Here is a 20,620-nt window from a genome sequence, read left to right on the forward strand (position 1 = left end):
CTATGGAATACTAGGGTTACAGGTGTTTAGTACTATGAGGACCATCTATATTCAAAACCTCATAGAGGGTGTGAGGAACGTGAAAAGGGATCTATAGCTACTCAGCATGGGAAAACTAGCCACTTAAGAGCTTTCTGATGGGACAAGTGATCCTACACCTGTAATATAACCCAGCACTCAGGAGGCTGAGGCAGGAGGCTACAAGAGCCAGCCTGAACTGAGACCCGTATTAAAACAAGTAATGTTGGTGAGGTAGCTCAGTATAGCCAGGCCTGACTATCTGAGTTCAATCTCTACTCCTATGATAGACCTATACATATATATCTCATAGCATTCATGCCCTCACATGATAGATAGATAAATAGATGCATGGATGGATAGATAAGTAAATAAGTGTATTAAGAATTTAAAAACAAACCAACAAACATGAAAAGTTAGTTCTATAGTTAAATGACTAGCCTGTGCAAAGACCTGGCTTCAATCCCCATTAATGCAAAAAAAAAAAAAAACCAAAAAACCAAAAACGGGGATTGGGGCGAGGACGTGCTTTTTGACATAAAACTAGTTAGCTGACCAGCAACCCCAAGCTGTTAGACACGACCTCCTCCTTTTGATGGGGGGAAAACTGCGGATTGTGGAAACCCTGTTCTTCTACCGGCAAAGGAAGCCCTCTTGTGCTGAAGGCCTCCCCTGGTCAAAGCACACGCTGTACACAAAGCCTGTTTAGAGGCAGGGCTAGAGGATGTGTGTGTGTGTGTGTGTGTGTGGGGGGGGGGGTCGGTTTTGTTCAGCCCAGTTTTGGCACAGCCACGACTGACCTGCCAGTGTGGTCGGGGTGAGAAAGTCAGCTTCCAGTTCTTTTCATAGCTGGGTCTCAGACTTGAGCAAGCTGCAAGTACGTAGGGTCTTCTTGGCCCCAGGGCCTGTAGGCTCTAAAGCCACCAAACGTCCTCTCACCACGAGGGAGGGACGCAAACAAGCATCTGTCGCTTGCATTGGCTGCATCGGAGAGTTGTACCCAGAAGGGCGTTCGTGTGCTTGAGGTCACACATAGAGGGGTGTCCCTGGGGAACAGAAGCAGGAAAGGAGAACCTGTCCCAAGGTGGACAGGTGACGCGGGCGAGAGAGACGCTCGGAGTGGCTGAACCTCTGTCCCCACCCTGGTTCTTCCACAGCCCCTGACCCTGGTGTGCTACCCCGAGGCTAGTGCGGGTGGCCCCTGGGGTCTTCGGCCCCCCGCAGCCCGCCGCCCCGTTCCCGCCGTGCTCCGGCCTCCCGGGCCCGCTCGGCGTCGCTCTGCCGGCGCTGGGGGCGGGCACAGCCCCCTCCCTCGGTGTCCCCTCCCCGTCCCTCCCCCTCCCCCGTGGCGAGGCGGCGGCGGCGGCGGCAGCGGCGGCGGTCGAGGCTGAGGCGGCGGCGGCGGGCGGGGCTCGGCTCGGGCTCCGCGGGCGGGCGGGCGGACATGGCGGCCAACATGTACCGGGTCGGAGGTAGGAAGGCTCGGCCCTTCCCGGCCCGTCGGGGAGCGGGCGGTGGGAGCGGGGGTCCGGGCAGCGCACGCTTACTGCCAGCAGCCCGGGAGCCCGGGGCTGAGGGCGCCGCGGGCGGGGCGCAGGGGGATCCCCACCCCCACTCCCCTCCCCCACCGCTCCTGCCCGGCGTCTCGGGGCCAGGCCTCTTCTGGGGACACGCATCGGACACCCCCTTTACGAACGCCCCAAAGGGACAGAGCCCCTGCAAGCCCCCTAGCTGAGTGGTCTTTCCCTCGCGTGGCTTTTGGGCACGAGGGAGGGGGGCTTGAGCACCCCTCACCCCAAACCCCGGCTTCTGCCTCGGTGTTAGCGTGGGCTGGGGACGATGGTGGCCCAGGTGGGGGGCAGAGCTCGACAGGCCTGTTTGCAGAGCCCGGGCCCTGCACCGTCGCTGCTTCACCCCCCATTCCCTTCGGTTTCCCGTTCAGTCCCCCTGAGAGTGGGGCTGTGTGTGGGGCCAGGGAGCCGCAGCCCCAGGTAGGGAGTAGAGCTCAGCCTGGACGTTGGCTCTGCTGTCTGTCTTTCCAGCCTTCTGCAGAAGAGAGAGAAATAAGGTCAAACAAACTTTCCCTGCTCACGACGCCCTCCCTCCCTCCTTCCTGGTAAAATAATAATTCAGATAAGTGGCGTGTTTGTGAGTGAGACTTGCTCTTCCGTCTTTGCTCATTAGCCGAGCTCCTGATGGATGATGGTGGGGGAATGGCCTGGCTAAATGAGGCCACTTAGCAGCAGAGGGCTGGGAGAGAGCCGCCTAGGTAGACCGTGACTGTGCAGTCTAGTCTCTCAGGTAAACACATAGTGGGAAGTTTCCAGCCACTCTGTAGAGGAAAAATCCTGTACCTTTGGTTGAAAACTTGCCATGGTTTCTTTATAAGAAGGGTCTAAATGGAGTTGAATCAAATATAAAAAAAGGGGGGAAAAAAAACAACCCAACACCCAGCCCCTATTCCTCACCATCCCAGGTAGAGCAAGGAAAAGTTTGATACCTGCTTGCCCTTACACATTCTGCCTGCCGATTTTTTTTTTTAAGTTGATGTTTGAAATGAATTTGGGCTGTTAAGCCTTTCTTTTTCTCCTGATTTGTCTCAGGTCAACACTTTTATGTAAGAATCGTTGTTGAGGGCTGGTTGGATTGGAGGGATGAGGCGCTAGTGGGAGGCTGCGTTGATGAGCTCTGATACATAGTGATGAAGGGGTTTGCCTATCATGTTGTGGTGGGGTTGTTTGGTTGTTTGAGGCAAGGTGTCTACTTAGGCCTAGATGCCCTAGGATTCAGTCCTAGACCAGGCTGGCCTCACAGAGATCTGCTTGCCTCTGCTCCATAGGTGCTGGGATTTAAGACCTGTGCTTTTTGTTGTTGTTTGAGGCAAAGTCTTGCTATGTAGCACGAGGCTGGCCTCTGCTTTGTGATTCTCCTGCCTTTGTGTCCCACTCCCCCCAATTACAGCAAGCCATGCTTTTTTTTGTTTTTTTTTTTAAATTAAATAATTAATTCAAGGGTGACCACTGTGGCACATGCCAGTAAATTCAGCCTGTAAGTGTTGGGCCAGGAGGCTTAGGAGTTGAAGGCCAGTCTCAATTACTTCACCAGTTCTTGCCAGCCCGGACTGCTATTTTCAAAAAGAAAATGAAATGTAAGCAGGATGTGGTACGTGGTACATACCACTAATCTCCACTTGAGTGTGTGAGGCTGGGGGATGTTGAGTTAGTTCTAGATGAGCTTGGGCTACTTCGTCAGGGGTGGGAATTCTAGGACGGTGATAAACTTGGAACCGCTTACAGAGGCTGCCTTACAGTGGCTTGCCTACTTCCTAACGCATAGGGAATTGTAGCCCAAGAGATGGTGGCTCACCTTTAATCCCAGCTCTCCAGTCCTGGGCAGAGGCAGGCAGGTCTCTGCTGTGAGTTTGAGGCCAGTCTGGTGAACAAGGCAAGCTCTCTGAGACATGCCGAGCTATCTCATGTGACCCTGTCTAAAACAAAACGGAAAATAAACAAAAACAAGAAAAGGGCTCTGAGCTGTCAAATGTGAGCTCTTGGTTGAAAAGACCTGTGCGTTTTTTGTTTGCAGACTACGTTTATTTTGAGAATTCCTCCAGCAACCCGTACCTCATCAGACGGATAGAGGAGCTCAACAAGGTGAGTGAGCAGTGTGGCATCACCTGGCCAACACCGAAGCGCTTCCCCTTTAAGGGTTACTGGGTAAAGGGCCCGAGAGGTGATTTTTACTTTCAGTTCCAGGCTAATTACAGAGTTCTGCAGGCATCTGAATATTTGTTGGCTTCTTATAAAGATTTTTGACCCATGTTACGTTTGTTTCTTCAGATTGCTTTGAACCTTGAAGATCAGGCCAGTTGTGTGTAACTTGACTTCTGTTCATATTTAAGACTGTAGGCATGTTTCATATTTAAACATTAGGCATGTTTGTTTGAGCTAGGCTTACAATGACTTCCAAAAAAATCTCAATCCTCCTGCCTCAGTTTCCCAAGCGCTGTTTCACATCTGCTAGTGAATGAGTATATTCCTCCTCGAGCTTTAGAAGGAAGAATCTAATTTGGGCGTGGTGGTTCATGCCTAGAGTCAGGGGCATGGCAGCCCAGTGTCAGCCAGTCTCAGCCTCCACCCCTCCCCACAACACACAAAATTGTAAAATGAGTCGGCGGCGTGACAGGCACCTGATACCTAGTTTGAGTTTGTCCTGCGTTGTATCACTGAGACTGTCTTAAAAAAACAAAATGAGAGGCTGAGGAGATGACTTGCAAGCATGAGGACTTGAGTTCAATTCCCAGAATCTGAAAGAAAAACCGGTTTAGTGGCTCAGGCTGATAATCCTGCCCTGGGGCTTCCGCACCAGCCAACCAGGCTCTCCTACTTGGAGAGTTCCAAGCTAGCAAGAGAGACAGAACTCAAAAATGAAAGGAAAAGAAAATGAGCTGGCCAGAGCACACACCTTTCTTTAATTCTGGCACTAGGTAGGCAAAGGCAGAGACAGGTGGGTTTCTGAGTTCAAGGCCAGCCTGGTCTACAAGAGATCCAGGACAGCAGGGCTACACAGAGAAACCCTGTCTCAAAAAAATCCAAACCGAACAGGCAAACAAATGAACCAAAGTACTTGATGAATAGTAATGTTATATATTAGCATAAACCTTAGACAGTTTAGAGACTCATTAGTTCAACAATTGTTTACTTAATGCCTTTAACTATGTGCCAACCACTTATCCTAAAATACTTAAAATGTACTATTGACTGAAACAAACAAACAAACAAAAAAACTGCGGTACACACTGGTTTAGAAAAACAGGAAATGAAAATAAACACAACGTAGTATGTATTTATATGTATATGTGGTTTTCTCCTGTTCTTCCTCCAAAAGATTACTGTCATTTCATCTGAGCACAGATTAGGGGAAAGTAAAAAAGAGAAGTTTCTGATGTTTTGGTTCTGGTTTCTGTTTTTTTTTTTTTTTTTTTTTTCTTGAGACAGGGTTTCTCTGTATAGCCCCGACTGTCCTGGAACTCACTTTGTAGACCAGGCTGGCCTTGAACTCAGAAATCTGCCTGCCTCTGCCTCCTGAGTGCTGGGATTAAAGGCGTGCACCACCACGCCTGGCTTGGTTTCTGGTTTTGAGACAGGGTTTGTGTTATGAAATATGATAAGCTCCCCCACACCCCCACCCCGGTGGGGTAGATGGGAGGGTGGGTGGTACCTGGTGGGATCATGCCAAGGTGCCCCATGGGAAGTCACACCATGCAAAGAAACCTGATATAAAGGAGGAGGGGGCTGGAGAGGGTTAGAGGCAGGTGGACGGGAGCAAGAGGCACAGGGGCAGAAAAGGACAGAAAGGGGGAGAGAGGGCCCAGCCGGAACACATGGGAACTGGGGGAGAGAGAACTAGGGTGGCTAGAAGTCCTGCACCTGGAGGTCAGTAATCGAAGCAGGTGGCAAGTGATGACCTAAGCTTGCTAGGTAGGTCCTTAGGAGGAGCCTAGTAGAATTGCCTGTAAGCCCACAGTTTCATGTAGCCCAGGCTGGCTGTGAACTCCTGGTGCTCTAGCCTGGGACTCTTCAATGCAGGGCTCAGAGTCCTGAATCACCTATGGCAAGAAAGCGTACAAGATGTGCCATACCGAGCTGTGCTCATCAAGAGGGTTTAGTTTTGAATGTAAAAGTTCCAGACTTTTCTTTAAGAAGATTGTTCAAGGTCCTGGGTTTTGTCACCATCCTCACTCACGAGAGGCGACACATTTGCATCCCAGATTCCATGTTTATAGAGCACAATCCTGTGTGTGACATTTTAAACTTAGCACAGCTGTGATTTTGCTTTTTATCTGTGAGACTATGGCGAATGTCTTCATCTCTTACATACACGCTATACATCACTTAGGCTTGTCCAGTGTGTGAAAGGGCCAAATGTGGCTCAGTGGGGAGAGCTTGCCTGCCCCGCACCGAAAAACTAGGTGTGGTGCTCCATACCAGTCCTCCCAGTATGGGGGAGTAGAGGCTGGGCATGGGGAGTGCTCATCGGCTCACAGAGAGGGAGAGCTCAAGGCCAGCCCGAAGAACATGAGACCTTGTCTCAAAAACAAAAATGCCTCCTTGCTTGCTTTTTCCACTTCATTTATCACCTTCAGATATTTAACTCAAGGCCGTGTGGTACAGCTTTTGCTTACTATTTCTAGAGCTGTGTGCCCTAGACGAAAAAAATATATATAAAAGGAGGAAAAAGGGCTGGCGAGATGGTCCATTCACTCGGTAAAATGGCTCACCACCAAGCCTGAGCACTTGAGCCAAAGTCTGTCCCCAGAACCCAGGTGTTAGAAGCAATCCCAGGATCTCTGGTCTCTTCATGTACACACACCCACACACCCACAAAAACAAAGGTCGAGCCTACATATTTTATTTTATTTTATTTTTGGTTTTTCAAGACAGGGTTTCTCTGTATAGTCCTGGCTGTCCTGGAACTCACTCTGTAGACCAGGCTGGCCTCGAACTCAGAAATCTGCCTGCCTCTGCCTCCCGAGTGCTGGGATTAAAGGCGTGCACCACCATGCCTGGCTATTTTATTTTTTTGAGAGTCGTTCTCATTATGTAGTCTTGACTGGCCTGGAACACCCTATGTAGACTAGGCTGGCCTCAAAAAGCACAGAAATCTTGCCTCTGCTTCCCAAATGACACATCTTGTTGTTTTCCACATTGCTCATGAACTCTCTTGGTGGTTCATGCTGACCTCAAAGTTTTTTCATTTTTTTCCCCCCTGGTTTTTTGAGACAGAGTTTCTCTGTATAGTCCTGGCTGTCCTGGAACTCACTCTGTAGACCAGGCTGGCCTTGAACTCAGAAATTCGCCTGCCTCTGCCTCCCAAGTGCTGGAATTAAAGGTGTGCGGCCACCATGCCCCACCTTTTTCGTTTTTTAAAGCTGGGTCATTCACAGTTCAGGCTGGCCTTGAACTCACTTTGAGGTAGAAGTGGGTCTTGAACTCCTGGTTTCCTAAATGCTGGAATACAGCAGGGCTCCCACATGACTGTGCTGTGGTGTTGAGAAATAGCTTTAGCTTCTTATCCCTCTCTTCTCCCTACCACCACACTACTCAGTACTAACTACTGAGCTCAGGCCCTTGCATGTTTGAGATAGTGTATATAGTCTTTTGGCCTGGAGCTTGCAATGTAGACAGATCTGGCCTCAAACCTGGGGCAATCCTCCTGCCTCTGCCTATTGAGTGCTGAGATGATATCTTTGGTGTAATACTGACTTACCACACCTGCATATACAAGCTTTTGTAAATAATCTTCCCAAAGATTCCTTTGAGCTGTTTCATGGAGTCTTAATCAGGATCCTCGGGCCACTTGGGAACTCTTGGTAGTAGGCACGGGAATTGGGAAGCTTTCCCATCAGTTTCCCCCACTTCCCATTTGGAGTATTGGAAATTGAGCCCAGGACCTTGGACAGGCTAGGGCAGTGCAAGGATACTGAGCCGTGATTATAGCCCTTGTTTTTTGTTTTGAGACAAGGGCTCACTGTGAAGCCCAGGCTTGTCTTCAATGCTTGATGTTCTGCCTCTCTGATCTCCTAGCAGTGGTAACTCCCGAGCTCAGAGTCATTAATTCTTAGCATTCAGAACGCATGCACCCTCAACCCCTCCACTCACTGTGGTAGACCCTCACTTCAGAAACTGGAACAGACCCACCACTGCTCAATGGGTCATTATTTAGAGTAGCAGAGCTTCAGAGAAATGGTTTGTGTGTCCTTTATGGAAGGGACGAACCATGGTGTACTGTAGGCCTGGAAGAACAAAGGCGCTGTAGTCCTGAGGGAAGAACAATTCTGCACTATGGAGCAATGCAACAGTCAGGAGTGCGTCGTATGCCCCGGCGGAGGGTTTTGTTGCTGGGGACCGAACTCTAGGCTTTGCACAAGCTAGGAGTGCACCTTGTCCAAAGCCACCCCCTTAGGTTCCGAGGATATTATTATTATCATTGCCTGCATGTATATCATTGTGAGGGTATTAAATCCCCTGGAACTGGAGTTACAGACAGTTGTGAGCTGCCATGTGTGTGCTGGGAATTGAATCAGAGTCTTTTTCTCAAAGTGAGTAGCCTGTACTCTTAAACCACTGAACCATCTCTTCAACCCCAAAGAGCCCTCCCCCCAGATCCCTCAGGGCTTGTGTACCCTTGGCTATTGTGGAGCTCGGTCTGTAGACCAGGCTGGCCTTGAACTCAGAGATCCACCTGCCTCTGCCTCGAGAGTGCTGCGATTGAAGGTGCGCATCATCATGCCCAGCCCCCTTCACCTTTTCTAGCACCAGGTAAACCGAGGCAGGAGGACTACCAATTCTAAGGCAGCCTGTGTTATGTTGTGAGGTCTTGACTTAAAACAAAACAAAAGTTTAAAAAACAAAATAGAAGAAGAAATGTTCTGAGTAACGTCTTTCTTCTCCCTGCAGCAGGTTTGTCTGAGAATTTAATCATCTTTGTAGAGCCTTGCTTTTAGAACCCACTAATGAGACAGAAATGAGAAAAGCTTCGAGTGGAGCTCTAGATTTTATTTACATGGAAATATCGGCCTGTTCATTTAGCAGGTTGTTGGCTCGTTGCTTCTGTGGGATGAGTTTGATCGCAACATTATGAAATAGATTGGCATTTGGGTAGGGATTTAATATAATTTCAATTTGAAGGGGCATTATCTCTACAGTGCCATTTTCCCCCTAAAATATTGCTGCTGATTTTAGTAAAACTGACAAATTTATTATGGTATATGTTCTTTATATTTGAATATATATATATATATATATATATATATATATATATATATATATATATATATATATATCTAAGTCCAGAGCCATTCAGAAACGTGTGCCACGTTGGTTAGAAATTGGACATTACAGTAACATTTTATTGCAATCTTATGTGTTTTTTATGAAGAACTCAGTAGTGAATGGTTGACCCACTTGAAAGCTGCAGAATTTATAGAGATGAGAATGGGAGCCTGGGCCTCAGCTGCAGTAAATTAAGCCAAGCAGCGTGCTGATTGTATTCTAGACTAGTCAGAAGACGTAAGAGCTTCAGGGTTGGGAACTTAGAGTTTTGGGTATTTTCCTATGTGAAGGTAAACTAAGTATATTGGCTGAACGGAGGGTGTTTTTCTAGGCCTGTCCTGCGTGCTTGCAGGCTACAGCCCCTGGAGCTGGGGCTTGGTGATGTTATACTTTAATCTGTGCTGTTTGCAGATGGGTTTGAGGGGGTCACTTCCAATATCATGAACGGATTATTGGTGGCTTTAATATTGGAGGGATTAACATATCTGGTATGGCTGTACATGCTTAGGAAAGTGCAAAGAAGAGGGTAGTGAGTTCGAGGCCAGCCGGGGTTATGTGAAACCCTGACTCATCCACACACACAGGTTAGGGGGAGCTCTTCTCCTCCTGTCCACCTTTCACTGTTTGTTTGTTTGTTTTGGTTTTTCAAGACAGGGTTTCTCTGTGTAGCCCTGGCTGTCCTGGAACTCACGTTGTAGACCAGGCTGGTCTCGAACTCAGAAATCCGCCTGCTTCTGCCTCCCGAGTGCTGCCTTCCAAGGCATGGGCCACCATGCACGGCTGTTTGGTTGTCTTTTTGAGACAGCTCTGTAGTCCTGGCTGGTGTGGGATTCTGTGTACATCTGATTAGCCTCTAACTTTGAGCAATCCTTCCACCATAGCATGTGCCGCCACACCCAGCCTTTAAGCACATTTATCATTTGAGACTTCAGGTCCCATATGACTTTTATTCTTCTTATTTCTTAGACTGCAAGTGGCAATGTGGAAGCAAAAGTCGTCTGCTTTTACAGAAGACGGGACATCTCCAACACGCTTATCATGCTCGCCGACAAGCATGCTAGTAAGTGAAACGGTTTTCTTGTGGATCAAGAGAAAAATGCTTTTCATGATGTATGGGAAATGTTTTCTGTTACCATGAAGTCTGTCTGTTTGTCTTTCTTTCTTTCTTTCTTAAAGATTTATTTTATTTATATGAGTACACTGTAGCTGTGTTCAGACACACAAGAAGAGGGCATCAGATCCCATTACAGATGGTTGTGAGCCACCATGTGGTTGCTGGGAATTGAACTCAGGACCTTTGGAAGATCAGTCAGTGCTCTTAACTGCTGAGCCATCTCTCCAGCCCCTCTTTCTTTCTTTTTTTAAATTTGTTTTTTAATTTAATTTTTATTTTGTGTATATGGGTGCTTTGACACACAAACACACACACACACACATACATTCATGTGTGTGTGTGTGTGTATATATATATATATACATATATATATATATACGTATGTATATATGGAGAGAGAGAGAGTGTGTGTATGTCTGTGTATGTGTGTGTGTGTACCACATGCAAGCTCACTGCCTTCAGAGGCAGAAGAGCCGTCTCACCAGCCCCAGAGCGCACCTTTCAAGAGTTCTTCCACCTTGTAATTAATTCTTTGGATTGTCAGGCTTGGTAGCAAACACCTTTATCCCTTGAGCCATCTGGAGGAACTTCATTTCTTCATTGTTTCATTTTCCTCTGGTTTAAGTTTTGGGGTAGTATTTGTCTTTTTTCTTTCTTTTCCCTGTGTTTATACAGAGACATAATTTATATATCCTAATATGATTTATATTTTAATGATATTTGTGTGTGTGTGTGTTAGGGAGTGAATACAAGTCCTCGAGTGGGCTAGAGAGGTGCTTTACCTCTGACCTACAATCCCAAGTCACACTGTTTAGATTATATCATGCATACTTTTATTAAATAATTACCATACTGAAATAAAAAAGATTTGAACGTTCGCATTAGCAAACCATCAGGGTAGTAGGTTTGTTATTGTTTACTTTCAATAGTTTCTTTGTGGGGTGGAGATTCGAGGAAATTTCCATTTCATTGTGAGTTGTTTCACTGGGGGATACTTTTCTCTCTTTAAAACAACTGGGCAATGTGTTACGTTTTTGTTTGTTTTTGAGCATCAACTTTGTGGATACTCATGATTTTCTCGCCTCAAACCTCTTAAGTGTTCCAAATACAGGTCTTTGTTACCAAATCCAGCTAATACTGCAATTTTATTTCTGTTATGACATATTTAGAGTATTAGGTATATAAGAAACTAAAATTTTGCTAGAAAAGGTGCTGCGTTTTATTTAGATATGGAAAATTCCTATCGCTAGTACACTTGGTGGTTTCTGTATTTGTTATTTTTTTTGGTAGCTTAAAATGTGTGTGTGCATGCATGTATGAATGTGTGTGTGCCTGTGTGTGTGTGTGTGTGTGCATGTGCATACACATGCACATATGTGGACCAAAGGCCGACAGTGGGATGTTCTCATAGTTTTCTGTTGCTGCAATAAAACACCATGACCAAGGCAACTTATAGAAGAAAACGTTTGATTAGTTTTAGAGTTCCGAAGGATAGAGTCCATGCTTTGAGAAGTAGCAGGAAGTCAGTCGGCAGCAGACATGGCAGGGCGGTGACTGAGACCGCTGTTCATATCTCCATCCACAAACATGAAGCAGAATGGCCTGAATCTTTTGAAAACTTAAAGCCAGTACCCAAGGACACACTTCTGCCCACAAGGCCAAACCTCCTAATCCTTCCTAAACAGTTCCACCAAACCAGGGACCAGGTATTCAAACATAGGAACCTATGGGGCCATTCTTATTCAAGCTACCACAGGTGTGGTAAAATAAATTAGGAAAAATTTTTTTTTTCTGTTTTGAGACTAGTTTTCATGTATCCCAGGCTGGTTTTGAACTTACTACATAAGTGAGTCTGACCTTGTAATCCTGATCTTCCCGCCTCCACCTCCCAGGCGCTGGAATCACTAGTGTGTTCCATGGCACCCGGGAGTTTGTTTTTTCTCTGTCTCTTTGAGACAAGGTTTCACACTGTACTGCAGGCTTGTAGCCTAGGCTGGCCTCAAACTCCTTGGTCATCTTCTTGTCTCACTTTTCCAGTCCTGAGATTGCAGGTGCGAGCCACTAAATCTGGTCTGAGTTCTTTCTAGAGTCACTATAGATAACTTAATCTCCCTCCAATTCTTACTTGGCAAAGCTATTCTTCCATTATGCAGCCTATCTGTTCATCTGCTGGTTTCCTTTGCCGTGAAAAAAACTTTTAATTTTATGCAGTCCCATTAGTCAATTCTTTGAAAAGATTTCCCCCCCTAGGGAAGGGTCTCCCTTTGTAGCTCTAGCTGGCTTAGAACTCCCTGTATAGACCATGTTGGCCTCACGCCCACAGAGATCAGTCTGTCTCTGCTTCCAGATTTTCTCTGTGTAGTCCTGGCTGTCCTGGAACTCACTCTGTAGACCAGGCTGGCCTCGAATTCAGAAATCCACCTGCCTCTGCCTCCCAAGTGCTGGGATTAAAGGCGTGCACCACCGTGCCCAGCTTTTTTTTTGGCTTTTATCTTTTGTTTTTCAAGGCAGGGTTTCTCTGTAACTCTGTCTTTCCTGGAACTAGCTCTGAAGACCAGGCTAGCCTCAAACTCACAGATATCCTCCTGCTTCTGCCTCCCGAGTGCTGTGATGAAAGGCGTGTGCCACCACTGCCCAGATTTTTTATATGTCCTAGGGTCTTATTGCTGTGAAGAGACACCATGACCAAGACAACTCTTATAAAGGACAACATTTAATTGGGGCTGACTTACAGGTTCAGGGTTTTAGTCCATTATCGTCATGCTAGGAAGCATGGCAGCGTGCAGGCAGACACAATGCTGGAGAAGGAGCCGAGGGTTCTACATCTGGATCCGCAGGTAGCAGAAGGAGACTGTCTACCACACTGCAAGTAGCTTGAACATATGGAACCGAAAAGTCCGCCGCCACAGTGACACACTTCCTCCAATAAGGCCATACCTAATAACAGTGCCACTCCTTATGGACCAAGCATTAGAACATGGGGGGTGGGGAGGCATTCCTTTTGAAACCACCACAATGTGTACGAGTGCTTTGCTGCATGTATGTATGTGGATGATACACATTCCTGGTACCCGTCGAGTTCAGAAAAGAATGTCAGTTTCCCTGAAAGTAGAGATATGGATGGTTGTGAGCTACCATGTGGGTGCTTGGAATCCAGTCCTCTGCCAGAGCAACAGGTGCAGTAGCGCACTGTGCCAGCTCCTTCCCACCAGGCATCCTCAGGTTATTTCTTTTTGTTTTTTTTCAAGACAGGGTTTCTCTGTGTAGCCCTGGCTGTCCTGGAACTCACTCTGTAGACCAGGCTGGCCTCGAACCCAGAAATCTGCCTGCCTCTGCCTCCCAAGTGCTGGGATCAAAGGCATGCTCCACCACACCCAGCTTGCCCAGGGTTGTTTCTTGAGCTCTTGCAGGACTCTTGTGCAATCCCTTGCCTAGATCTCTCAAAGTGTATTTAGTCTCCGATTTTCCTTTCAGGTTGCACACTAAGGGCTTTGGTCTGGTTTGGATTGATTTTGTGCAGGGTGAGAGAGGCCTCCTGTTTTCCCAGCATCCTTTGCAGAAGGGGCTGTCCTTTCATCTTTGCTAAAACTTAGGTGATTGTTAGGTGTGTGTGTGTGTGTGTGTGTGTGTGTGTGTGTGTGTGTGTAGGGTTGCCTCCATGTATGTCAGTGTGCCACATATATGCCTGGTGCCCAGAGGAGCCAGAAGAAGGCATGGGATCCCCTGGACCGCAGTTACAGACAGCTGTGAGCTGCCTGTGGTGCTGGGAATACCCAGGTTCTCTGAAGGAGCAGCCTGTGCTCTAACCACTGAGCCGTCTCATCAGCTGTGGGCTCTCTACCCATCCTGTTGTGTTTTGCAGCAGCGCTTGCTGGCTTGTTACTATGGCTCCAGCATACTTTGAGGTATGCAGATATTTTGGAGCTCCAGCTCTGCTCTTCTTAGGATCCCTCTGGTGACTCAGTGTCTCTGATTGTTCTTGTTTCCATGAGGGGCGTCATGGGGACTGTCATGGGGATTGGGTTGAGTTGGTAGATCAATTTAGGGCATACAGCACAGGCTGCCTCTCTGCCTTCGGATCCCTTCTTTACTCTATATCTTACTTTCAGTTATTTTTGTGACTGGGTCTCATGTCTGAGCTGGCCTCGGACCTGCAGTGGAGCTGAGGATGCCGCCGGGCTTCTGAGCGTTCTGCCTCCACCTCATGAGTTCTGGCATCACAGGTGTGAAAGGCTGCTCCTGGTTTTTGTGGCGCTCAGGATGCAGCTGTGGGCCCTGGGAATCCTGGGGCAACCCCTCTCCTCCTGAGCTACGCCTGTCCCCACTTCTCTCCAGTTTCTTCCTTCACTGTTTTCATTGTGCCGCTCGGTTAGGTTTATTAGTAGGCAATGTAATCATTTAATATTTTGTTTTGAGACAGAGTCTCAGAATAGCTGGGGCTAGCCTTGGACTCGCTGTACAATGGAGGATGGTCTTAGGTGTAGACCTCACCATTTGCAAAGAGGGATGGTCGGGCTTTTTATCCTTCTTGTGCCCCTTTCTACTCTTGAGTAACTTCTGCGCGAGAAGGCAAGCACTGCACTGAGAAAGCACGGGGGAGTTTGCTGTAGGTTTGGCTGTGTGTCTGTCCTTCCTCACCTTTGTCATGCTATGACAGTGGCTGTCTTTCAAATTCCTTCAGGCTTTTTGTTTGCTTAGATTTTTCTCCCAAGATAGGGTTTCTCTGTGTGGCCCTGGCTGTCCTGGAACTCGATCTGTAGACCAGGATGGCCTCAAACTCAAGAGATGCGCCTGCCTGAGCCTCCTGAGTGCTGGGATTAAAGGCGCGTGCCAGCACTGCCTGGCTTTTCCAGGGTTTTTCTAGTGAAATAACGTGGGACCCTGTGAGGCTTGTTCTGTGTATGCTGAGATGGTGGTTGAACTTTTGTCGTGGATTTGATTTATGTGCTGTGTTTTATTTATTGATTTCTATGTGGTGAGAGGGGAATTCTTGAAATGAAGCTGACTGGAACTTGGTGTGTGATCTCTTTAATATTTTGTTGAATTTGGTTTGGAGGCACTTTAATTCATTAACGTGCACTGGTGGGGATCAAGCACCTGCCCTTACTTGCTCTCTGCTTTCCCAGTGCTTTGCAGGTATTTTATTGAGAACGTCTACATTCATCCAGGGAACGAGGATAGCTTTCTTTGTCTCTGTTGGTGTGTATTACTTGGTTTTGGTGTCGGTAATCTTGCTCTGTATAATGGGCTCCCTCCCTCACTACTTTCAGGAATAGTTTGGGGACAGAAGTTCTTTTCTCTTCCTCCTCGTCATTCCTCTTAATTCTTTGTCGCCTTTTTTTTGGGGGGGGGGGTGAGGGTGGTACACGGTCGCGGGTGCTACTTTTTGCCTGTCTTGTCTCGCCTCTAACTCACTATGGTGCTGAGCACGACCGCTAACCTCTGACCCACCTAATGTCCCTTCCAATGATGACATCACAGGCCCCTGTGACCTCCCCTGAGGATGAAGCCCAGGCTCTCTCCGGGCGAGTGTTCCACCATCGACAGCCCCCTTTGGCTGAAGATTGAGTTTATATGCTAGCGTTCTGCCATCTAGCTTGTACCCCCAGTCCCTAACTGTCCTCTCGTCCCTCAAGCCCTCACTAGGTCCCAGAGCTTTGCTGATTTTCTCTCACGGTCTGCTGGAAGCCTTGACAGAGCGGCTCTGTCCGCTTCTGGGCTGTCCTCTGTTGAGAGGACGCTGCTAGTCCATCTCACTGTTTGTTACGGCTGTGGCACTCTGCGATGCGTCCTTCACTCCTTGCCCTCCTGTAGGAGAAGTCGCTGTCAGTCCTTATGCTGACGCGAGTGAGGCTTGAGAGACCTGTGGGTTTCTCTTGTTGGTAGGTAGCAGGGCTTCCCGGCTTGGCTTGTGGTTGTGGCTTCTGGTCCCCTCCCTCCGAGGCACTCGAGCCAGAGTTGCCTGTTTTCCCTGGTCATCTCTGTCACTTGATTTCTCAGTGCCTTTCAGCTGTCATCTATTCATTGGTTGATTCTGAGACAGGCTTTCACTATGTACAATGTACAGAGATCAGCCTGCTCCCTGCCTCCCAAATGTTGGGATTACAGGCCCATACCAACACACCATACCATACCATACCATACCATACCATACCATACCATACCATAGCTACTTTTAAGACTTATTTCCCTGGCTGGAGAGATGGTCAGAGATTAAGAGCACTGGCTGCTCTTGCAGAGGACCTGGGTTATATCCCCAGGACCTCCAGGGCTGTGCACAACTATTTGTAACTCTAGTCCAGGGGTCCCAATGCCCTCTGTGGCTCCTTGGGCACCAGGTGGACATGGTCTACAGACATACATGTAAGGGAAACACCCATGCACAGAGAATAAATACATTAAGAAACACATACACCTACTCGTACATAGACCTACACTCACGGGCAGAATAAATACATTAACAAAAGTGTAGGGAGGTTTGTGTGTCCTGTGTGTGCTCTTGCCTGCTCCCCACCGCACCCCAGGCCGACATCACCCTTGTTTCCATTGTGTCTCACTTTGCCTGCTCCCCACTGCACCCCAGGCCGACATCACCCTTGTTTCCGTTGTGTCTCACTTTGCCTGCTCCCCACCGTACCCCAGGCCGACATCACCCTTGTTTCCGTTGTGTCTCACTCTGCTGAACTATGTGCTTATCTAAATTTTTTTCCCCACAAAATGTGTTGATGCCAAATATTCTAAATCTCTGCGTTCCTTAAAATGTCTTTATCATCATACATATTGTTAGTGTGGGTCTTTATAGGATTTTGGGTTCAAAATATTTTTCTCTTAGAACTTTGAAGACATTCGCTTGTTCTGGGGTATTCATTAAGTATCTGCCCGCCTTCCTTCCTTCCTTCCTTTATTTAATTATACTCAGAGTCTCTTTCTTTGTAACCCTGGCTGTCCCAGAACTCTATGTAGACCAGGTTAGCCTCACAGAGATCTGCCTACCTCTGCCTCTCCAGTGCTGGGATTAAAAGGGTGGGTTACCATACCGAGCTCAGTAGATTGTTATTCTTTAGCAGGTAATGTTTTTTTTTTTTTTTTTCCTCTTCTATTGGTTTGTCCTTTAGCATAGGCATTCTGTGTATCTTTGGTGACAATGTGTGTGAGAGAGATTTATGTCAGTGAGCTGCTGTGTATCTTTGGTGACATTTCTGTTCCTATCTGGAGGATTTCTTCCAAGGTGCTTATTTATTGAGATCTGTGATGTGAAGTCCTTTTGTTAATTTTTGTTGTTGTTGCCGCTGTTATTTATTGTTTGTCTAGAGACAGAGTCTCACTGTAAAGCCCAGGCTGGCTGCCAATTCATGTAGCCCAAGCTGGCCTCTAGCTCAACAACAGTCCTCCTGCCTCAGCTCCTGAGAACAGGGAAGATGTGTGTACATAGACTTGGCTTCCTACAGTCAGTGAAAGCTGTCCTAGTGAGCCTTTCAGATCAAGTCTAAGGCCATGTTGGGGGCCATGGTATCACTGTACTCTAGGCTCTTGGGAGATGGAGGCAGGTGGATTAAGAATTCAACCTGGTCTGGGGTATGTAAGACACTGTCTCAAAAAATAAAAATCACTGGAGACAGAGTGCAAGCCTGCCCTTGGTGACACCTTTCAGGTCTTTCTGGACTGCTTTCTGCTACTTGATTGAAGTTGGCATAAAATCTATTTTCTCTCAGAGCATTAAAGCAATAAACTTGTGTCTCTGGGGTTATTTTTCCTCTTGCTGTTTTATGATGTTTTTATTTTTGTGAATGACATTTTATAATTAGCAGTTATAGTGAGTTTGTGTCTCATTAGCCAGATTATTATCAACTGTAAATATTACAAAGTTTTAGAATTTGACAAGTTAATTATGCTTTATGGTATACATTTTCTTATCGATCTGTTCTTTCGAATATTAGCGGTTTCTGTTTTTTTTTTTTTTTTTTTTTTTAAAACAGCAAGGACTCTGTTTCTACTTTAAAATTATGTCACGTTGCGTATTGATCACCAAATGAGGCATTCTAGCAATTGGGTAATTCCTAAGTTTTTTTCCAAGGCTTTGTGCTGGTTTTACTTTTATGATTATGTGACATGATTTATGGGTTGGAAAGATATGGGTCCTCCTTGTGCTCTGTATTTTCATGAGTAGTTAAATGAAAGCCATTTTTATAATTAGTGGAGCTAGTCAAGTTTTCCACAGTTGATCGTTCTGTTTGGTTCTGCTGTATGAGATGAGGTCTCAGGATGTAGTCTAAAATTCACCGTGTGGACCAGGCTGGCCTCATATTTGGAGCAGTTCTCCTGCCTCCGTCTCCCCAGTACTGGGAATGCACGTGTGCAGCGCCTGGTTCTCTCTGTCAAAAGGAAGTCTTCTGAGGTCTGGGGTACAGGTGAGCTGGAGAGTGCTTGTGAGCGGACATGAAGCCTTGGCTTCCTTCCCCAGCACCTCCTAAAGCAGGACTGTTGGTGAGTGACGTGCATGCCCGGCAGTCACCCCAGCACCAGGGGAGGCCAGAGGGTCAGGAATTCAAGGTCACCCGCAGCTACTTAGCGAGTTTGAAAGTCAGTCTGGGCTACATGAGATCGTGTCTCTGCATACAAACAAAAAAGAAAACAAGCACAAAGAAAATATTTTTATTGAAGCATATAATCCTCTTAGTCATTGTTCTATTGCTGTGAAGACATCTATCTCTTAAGAAAGCAAGCATTTAATTGGGGCTGGCTTACAGGGTCAGAGGATCAGTTCATTATTATCATCATGGCTCTGAGAGCTCAGCCTGATACACACACACACACACACACACACACACACACACACACGATATTATAGTTATTATTTTCTATTAGTAAGCTGTTCTCAGGCCCACAGGTATCAGGGTCCCTCTGGCATAACCACTCCTATTGAGCAGTGAATAAAATTCTCTTCTGTGAGGTCTGCCTCCCATGCTAGGGTTTTATGAGAAGTGTGTAGCAGAGAGAACCCCAGGCAGTAGTTGGTGAGAGGAGAATTAGAGTCCATTTTCCACACTGTACGATGGAAACCATCTTGATGAAACAGTCTCCATACTCTCTAAGTGAGTCCTTGCTTATTTATACACTGTGATATTGTGCAGACATTAAGAAGAACAAGAGTACCAGGCATAAAGGGGCCTGGTTTCTTAAAGGACTTATGTGTGATTCCCTGCACACATGTGTATCGGGCAGCTAACAACCATCTGTTACTCCAGGGATGTGATGCTTTTGGCCTTTGCAGATGTGTGCCCATACCCACACCCAGACAGACAGACAGACAGAGAGAGTTTAAAAATTCTAAGGTAAACTACTGAACAAGTTTATAGAGTAACCCCAGTTATACATATGCTTAATATTTATATAATATACAATTTTATCCTTGCATGTGCTTGCATGTATGTGACATACCTCCTTCAACAAGGCCACACCTCCTAATCCTTCCAAACAGTTCCACTTCCTGGTGACTAAGTGTGATGGTTTGTATATCCTTAGACCAGGGAGTGGCACCATCTGAAGGTATGGCCTTATTGGAATAGGTGTGACCTGGTTGGAATGGGTGTGTCACTGTGGGTGTGGGCATAAGATCCTCACCCTAGTTGCCTGGCAGTCTTCCACTAGCAGCCTTTGGATGAAGACATAGAACTCTCAGCTCCTCCTGCGCCATGCCTGCCTGGATACTGCCATGCTCTCACCTGGATGATAATGGACTGAACCTCTGAACCTGTAAGCCAGACCCAATTAAATGTTGTTTTTTATAAGACTTGCCTTGGTCATGGTGTCTGTTCACAGCAGTAAAACCCTAACTAATACACTAAGCATTCAATTATATGAACCTATAGGGCCCATTCTTACCAAACCATCACGATACTTTTTTCAGTAAATTCTTTAATCTTGGGCCAGGCAGTGGTGGCTCACGTCTTTAATCCCAGCACTTGGGAGGCAGGCGGATTTCTGAGTTCGAGGCCAACCTGGTCTACAGAGTGAGTTCCAGGACAGCCAGGGCTATACAGAGAAACCCTGTCTCGAAAAACCCAAAACAAAACAAAACAAAAACCAACCAACTAACCAAACAAACAAACAAACAAAACACCATAATCTTGCTTTGTTCAGGCTGGCTTTGAACTCAGTCTTTCAATCCTGTCTTTGTCGAATACTGGAATTACAGATGTATGTCATGACACTGGACTACTTCAGTAAATTCTTTATATTCCTGCTGCTACTTAAAAATATTTTTCCCTTCTGAGAAATTGTTGGGGATGGAACCCAAGGCCTTGTGCATCCTAGGTGGGCGTGTGTGTGTGTGTGTGTGTGTGTGTGTGAGTGATGTGTAGATAAAGGGCTGAGGACTTTTCCACATGTGGCCCCCTGCCTTCCACTTTGTTTAAGCAGGGTTGCTGTGGATTTCCACTGTGTTTAGCAGCCTTGCTGGCATATGAGCTGCTAGGCATTCTCCCGGGCACATTTCCCTGCACAGACTCTGCACAGCTAGCTTTTTTACATGGGTTCAGGGGATTCAAACCAGTGCTTTTACCCACTGAGCCATCTCCCTCGCCTTTAGCTAATTTCCTTATCTTTTCAAGGCTTGTCAGAGCTTTCTCTTTTCTTGCCCTGAGCTGGGATGAAA

General features: G+C 46.8%; 1 protein-coding gene across 12 annotated transcripts in view; it reads left to right on the forward strand.

Moving 5' to 3' along the window:
• The first annotated feature begins 1,367 nt into the window (after nt 1-1,367).
• Nucleotides 1,368-20,620, forward strand: part of Mta3 (metastasis associated 3) — a 117,553-nt gene continuing 98,300 nt past the window's right edge. For 5 of the 12 annotated variants that reach the window (NM_001379389.1, NM_001379390.1, NM_001379388.1 and 2 more), the window contains exons 1-3: nt 1,389-1,490; nt 3,604-3,671; nt 9,819-9,912. In NM_001379389.1, the coding sequence (NP_001366318.1) occupies nt 1,463-1,490; nt 3,604-3,671; nt 9,819-9,912 (190 nt within the window). In that variant the 5' untranslated portion in view covers nt 1,389-1,462. Of the gene's footprint in view, nt 1,491-3,603; nt 3,672-9,818; nt 9,913-20,620 lie in introns of all 12 variants that reach the window. The other 7 variants (NM_054082.2, NM_001171052.1, NM_001171053.1 and 4 more) reach the window with 4 other exon arrangements.

Source organism: Mus musculus, chromosome 17 (genome assembly GCF_000001635.26).
Source record: "Mus musculus strain C57BL/6J chromosome 17, GRCm38.p6 C57BL/6J".
Lineage (NCBI taxonomy): Eukaryota > Metazoa > Chordata > Mammalia > Rodentia > Muridae > Mus > Mus musculus.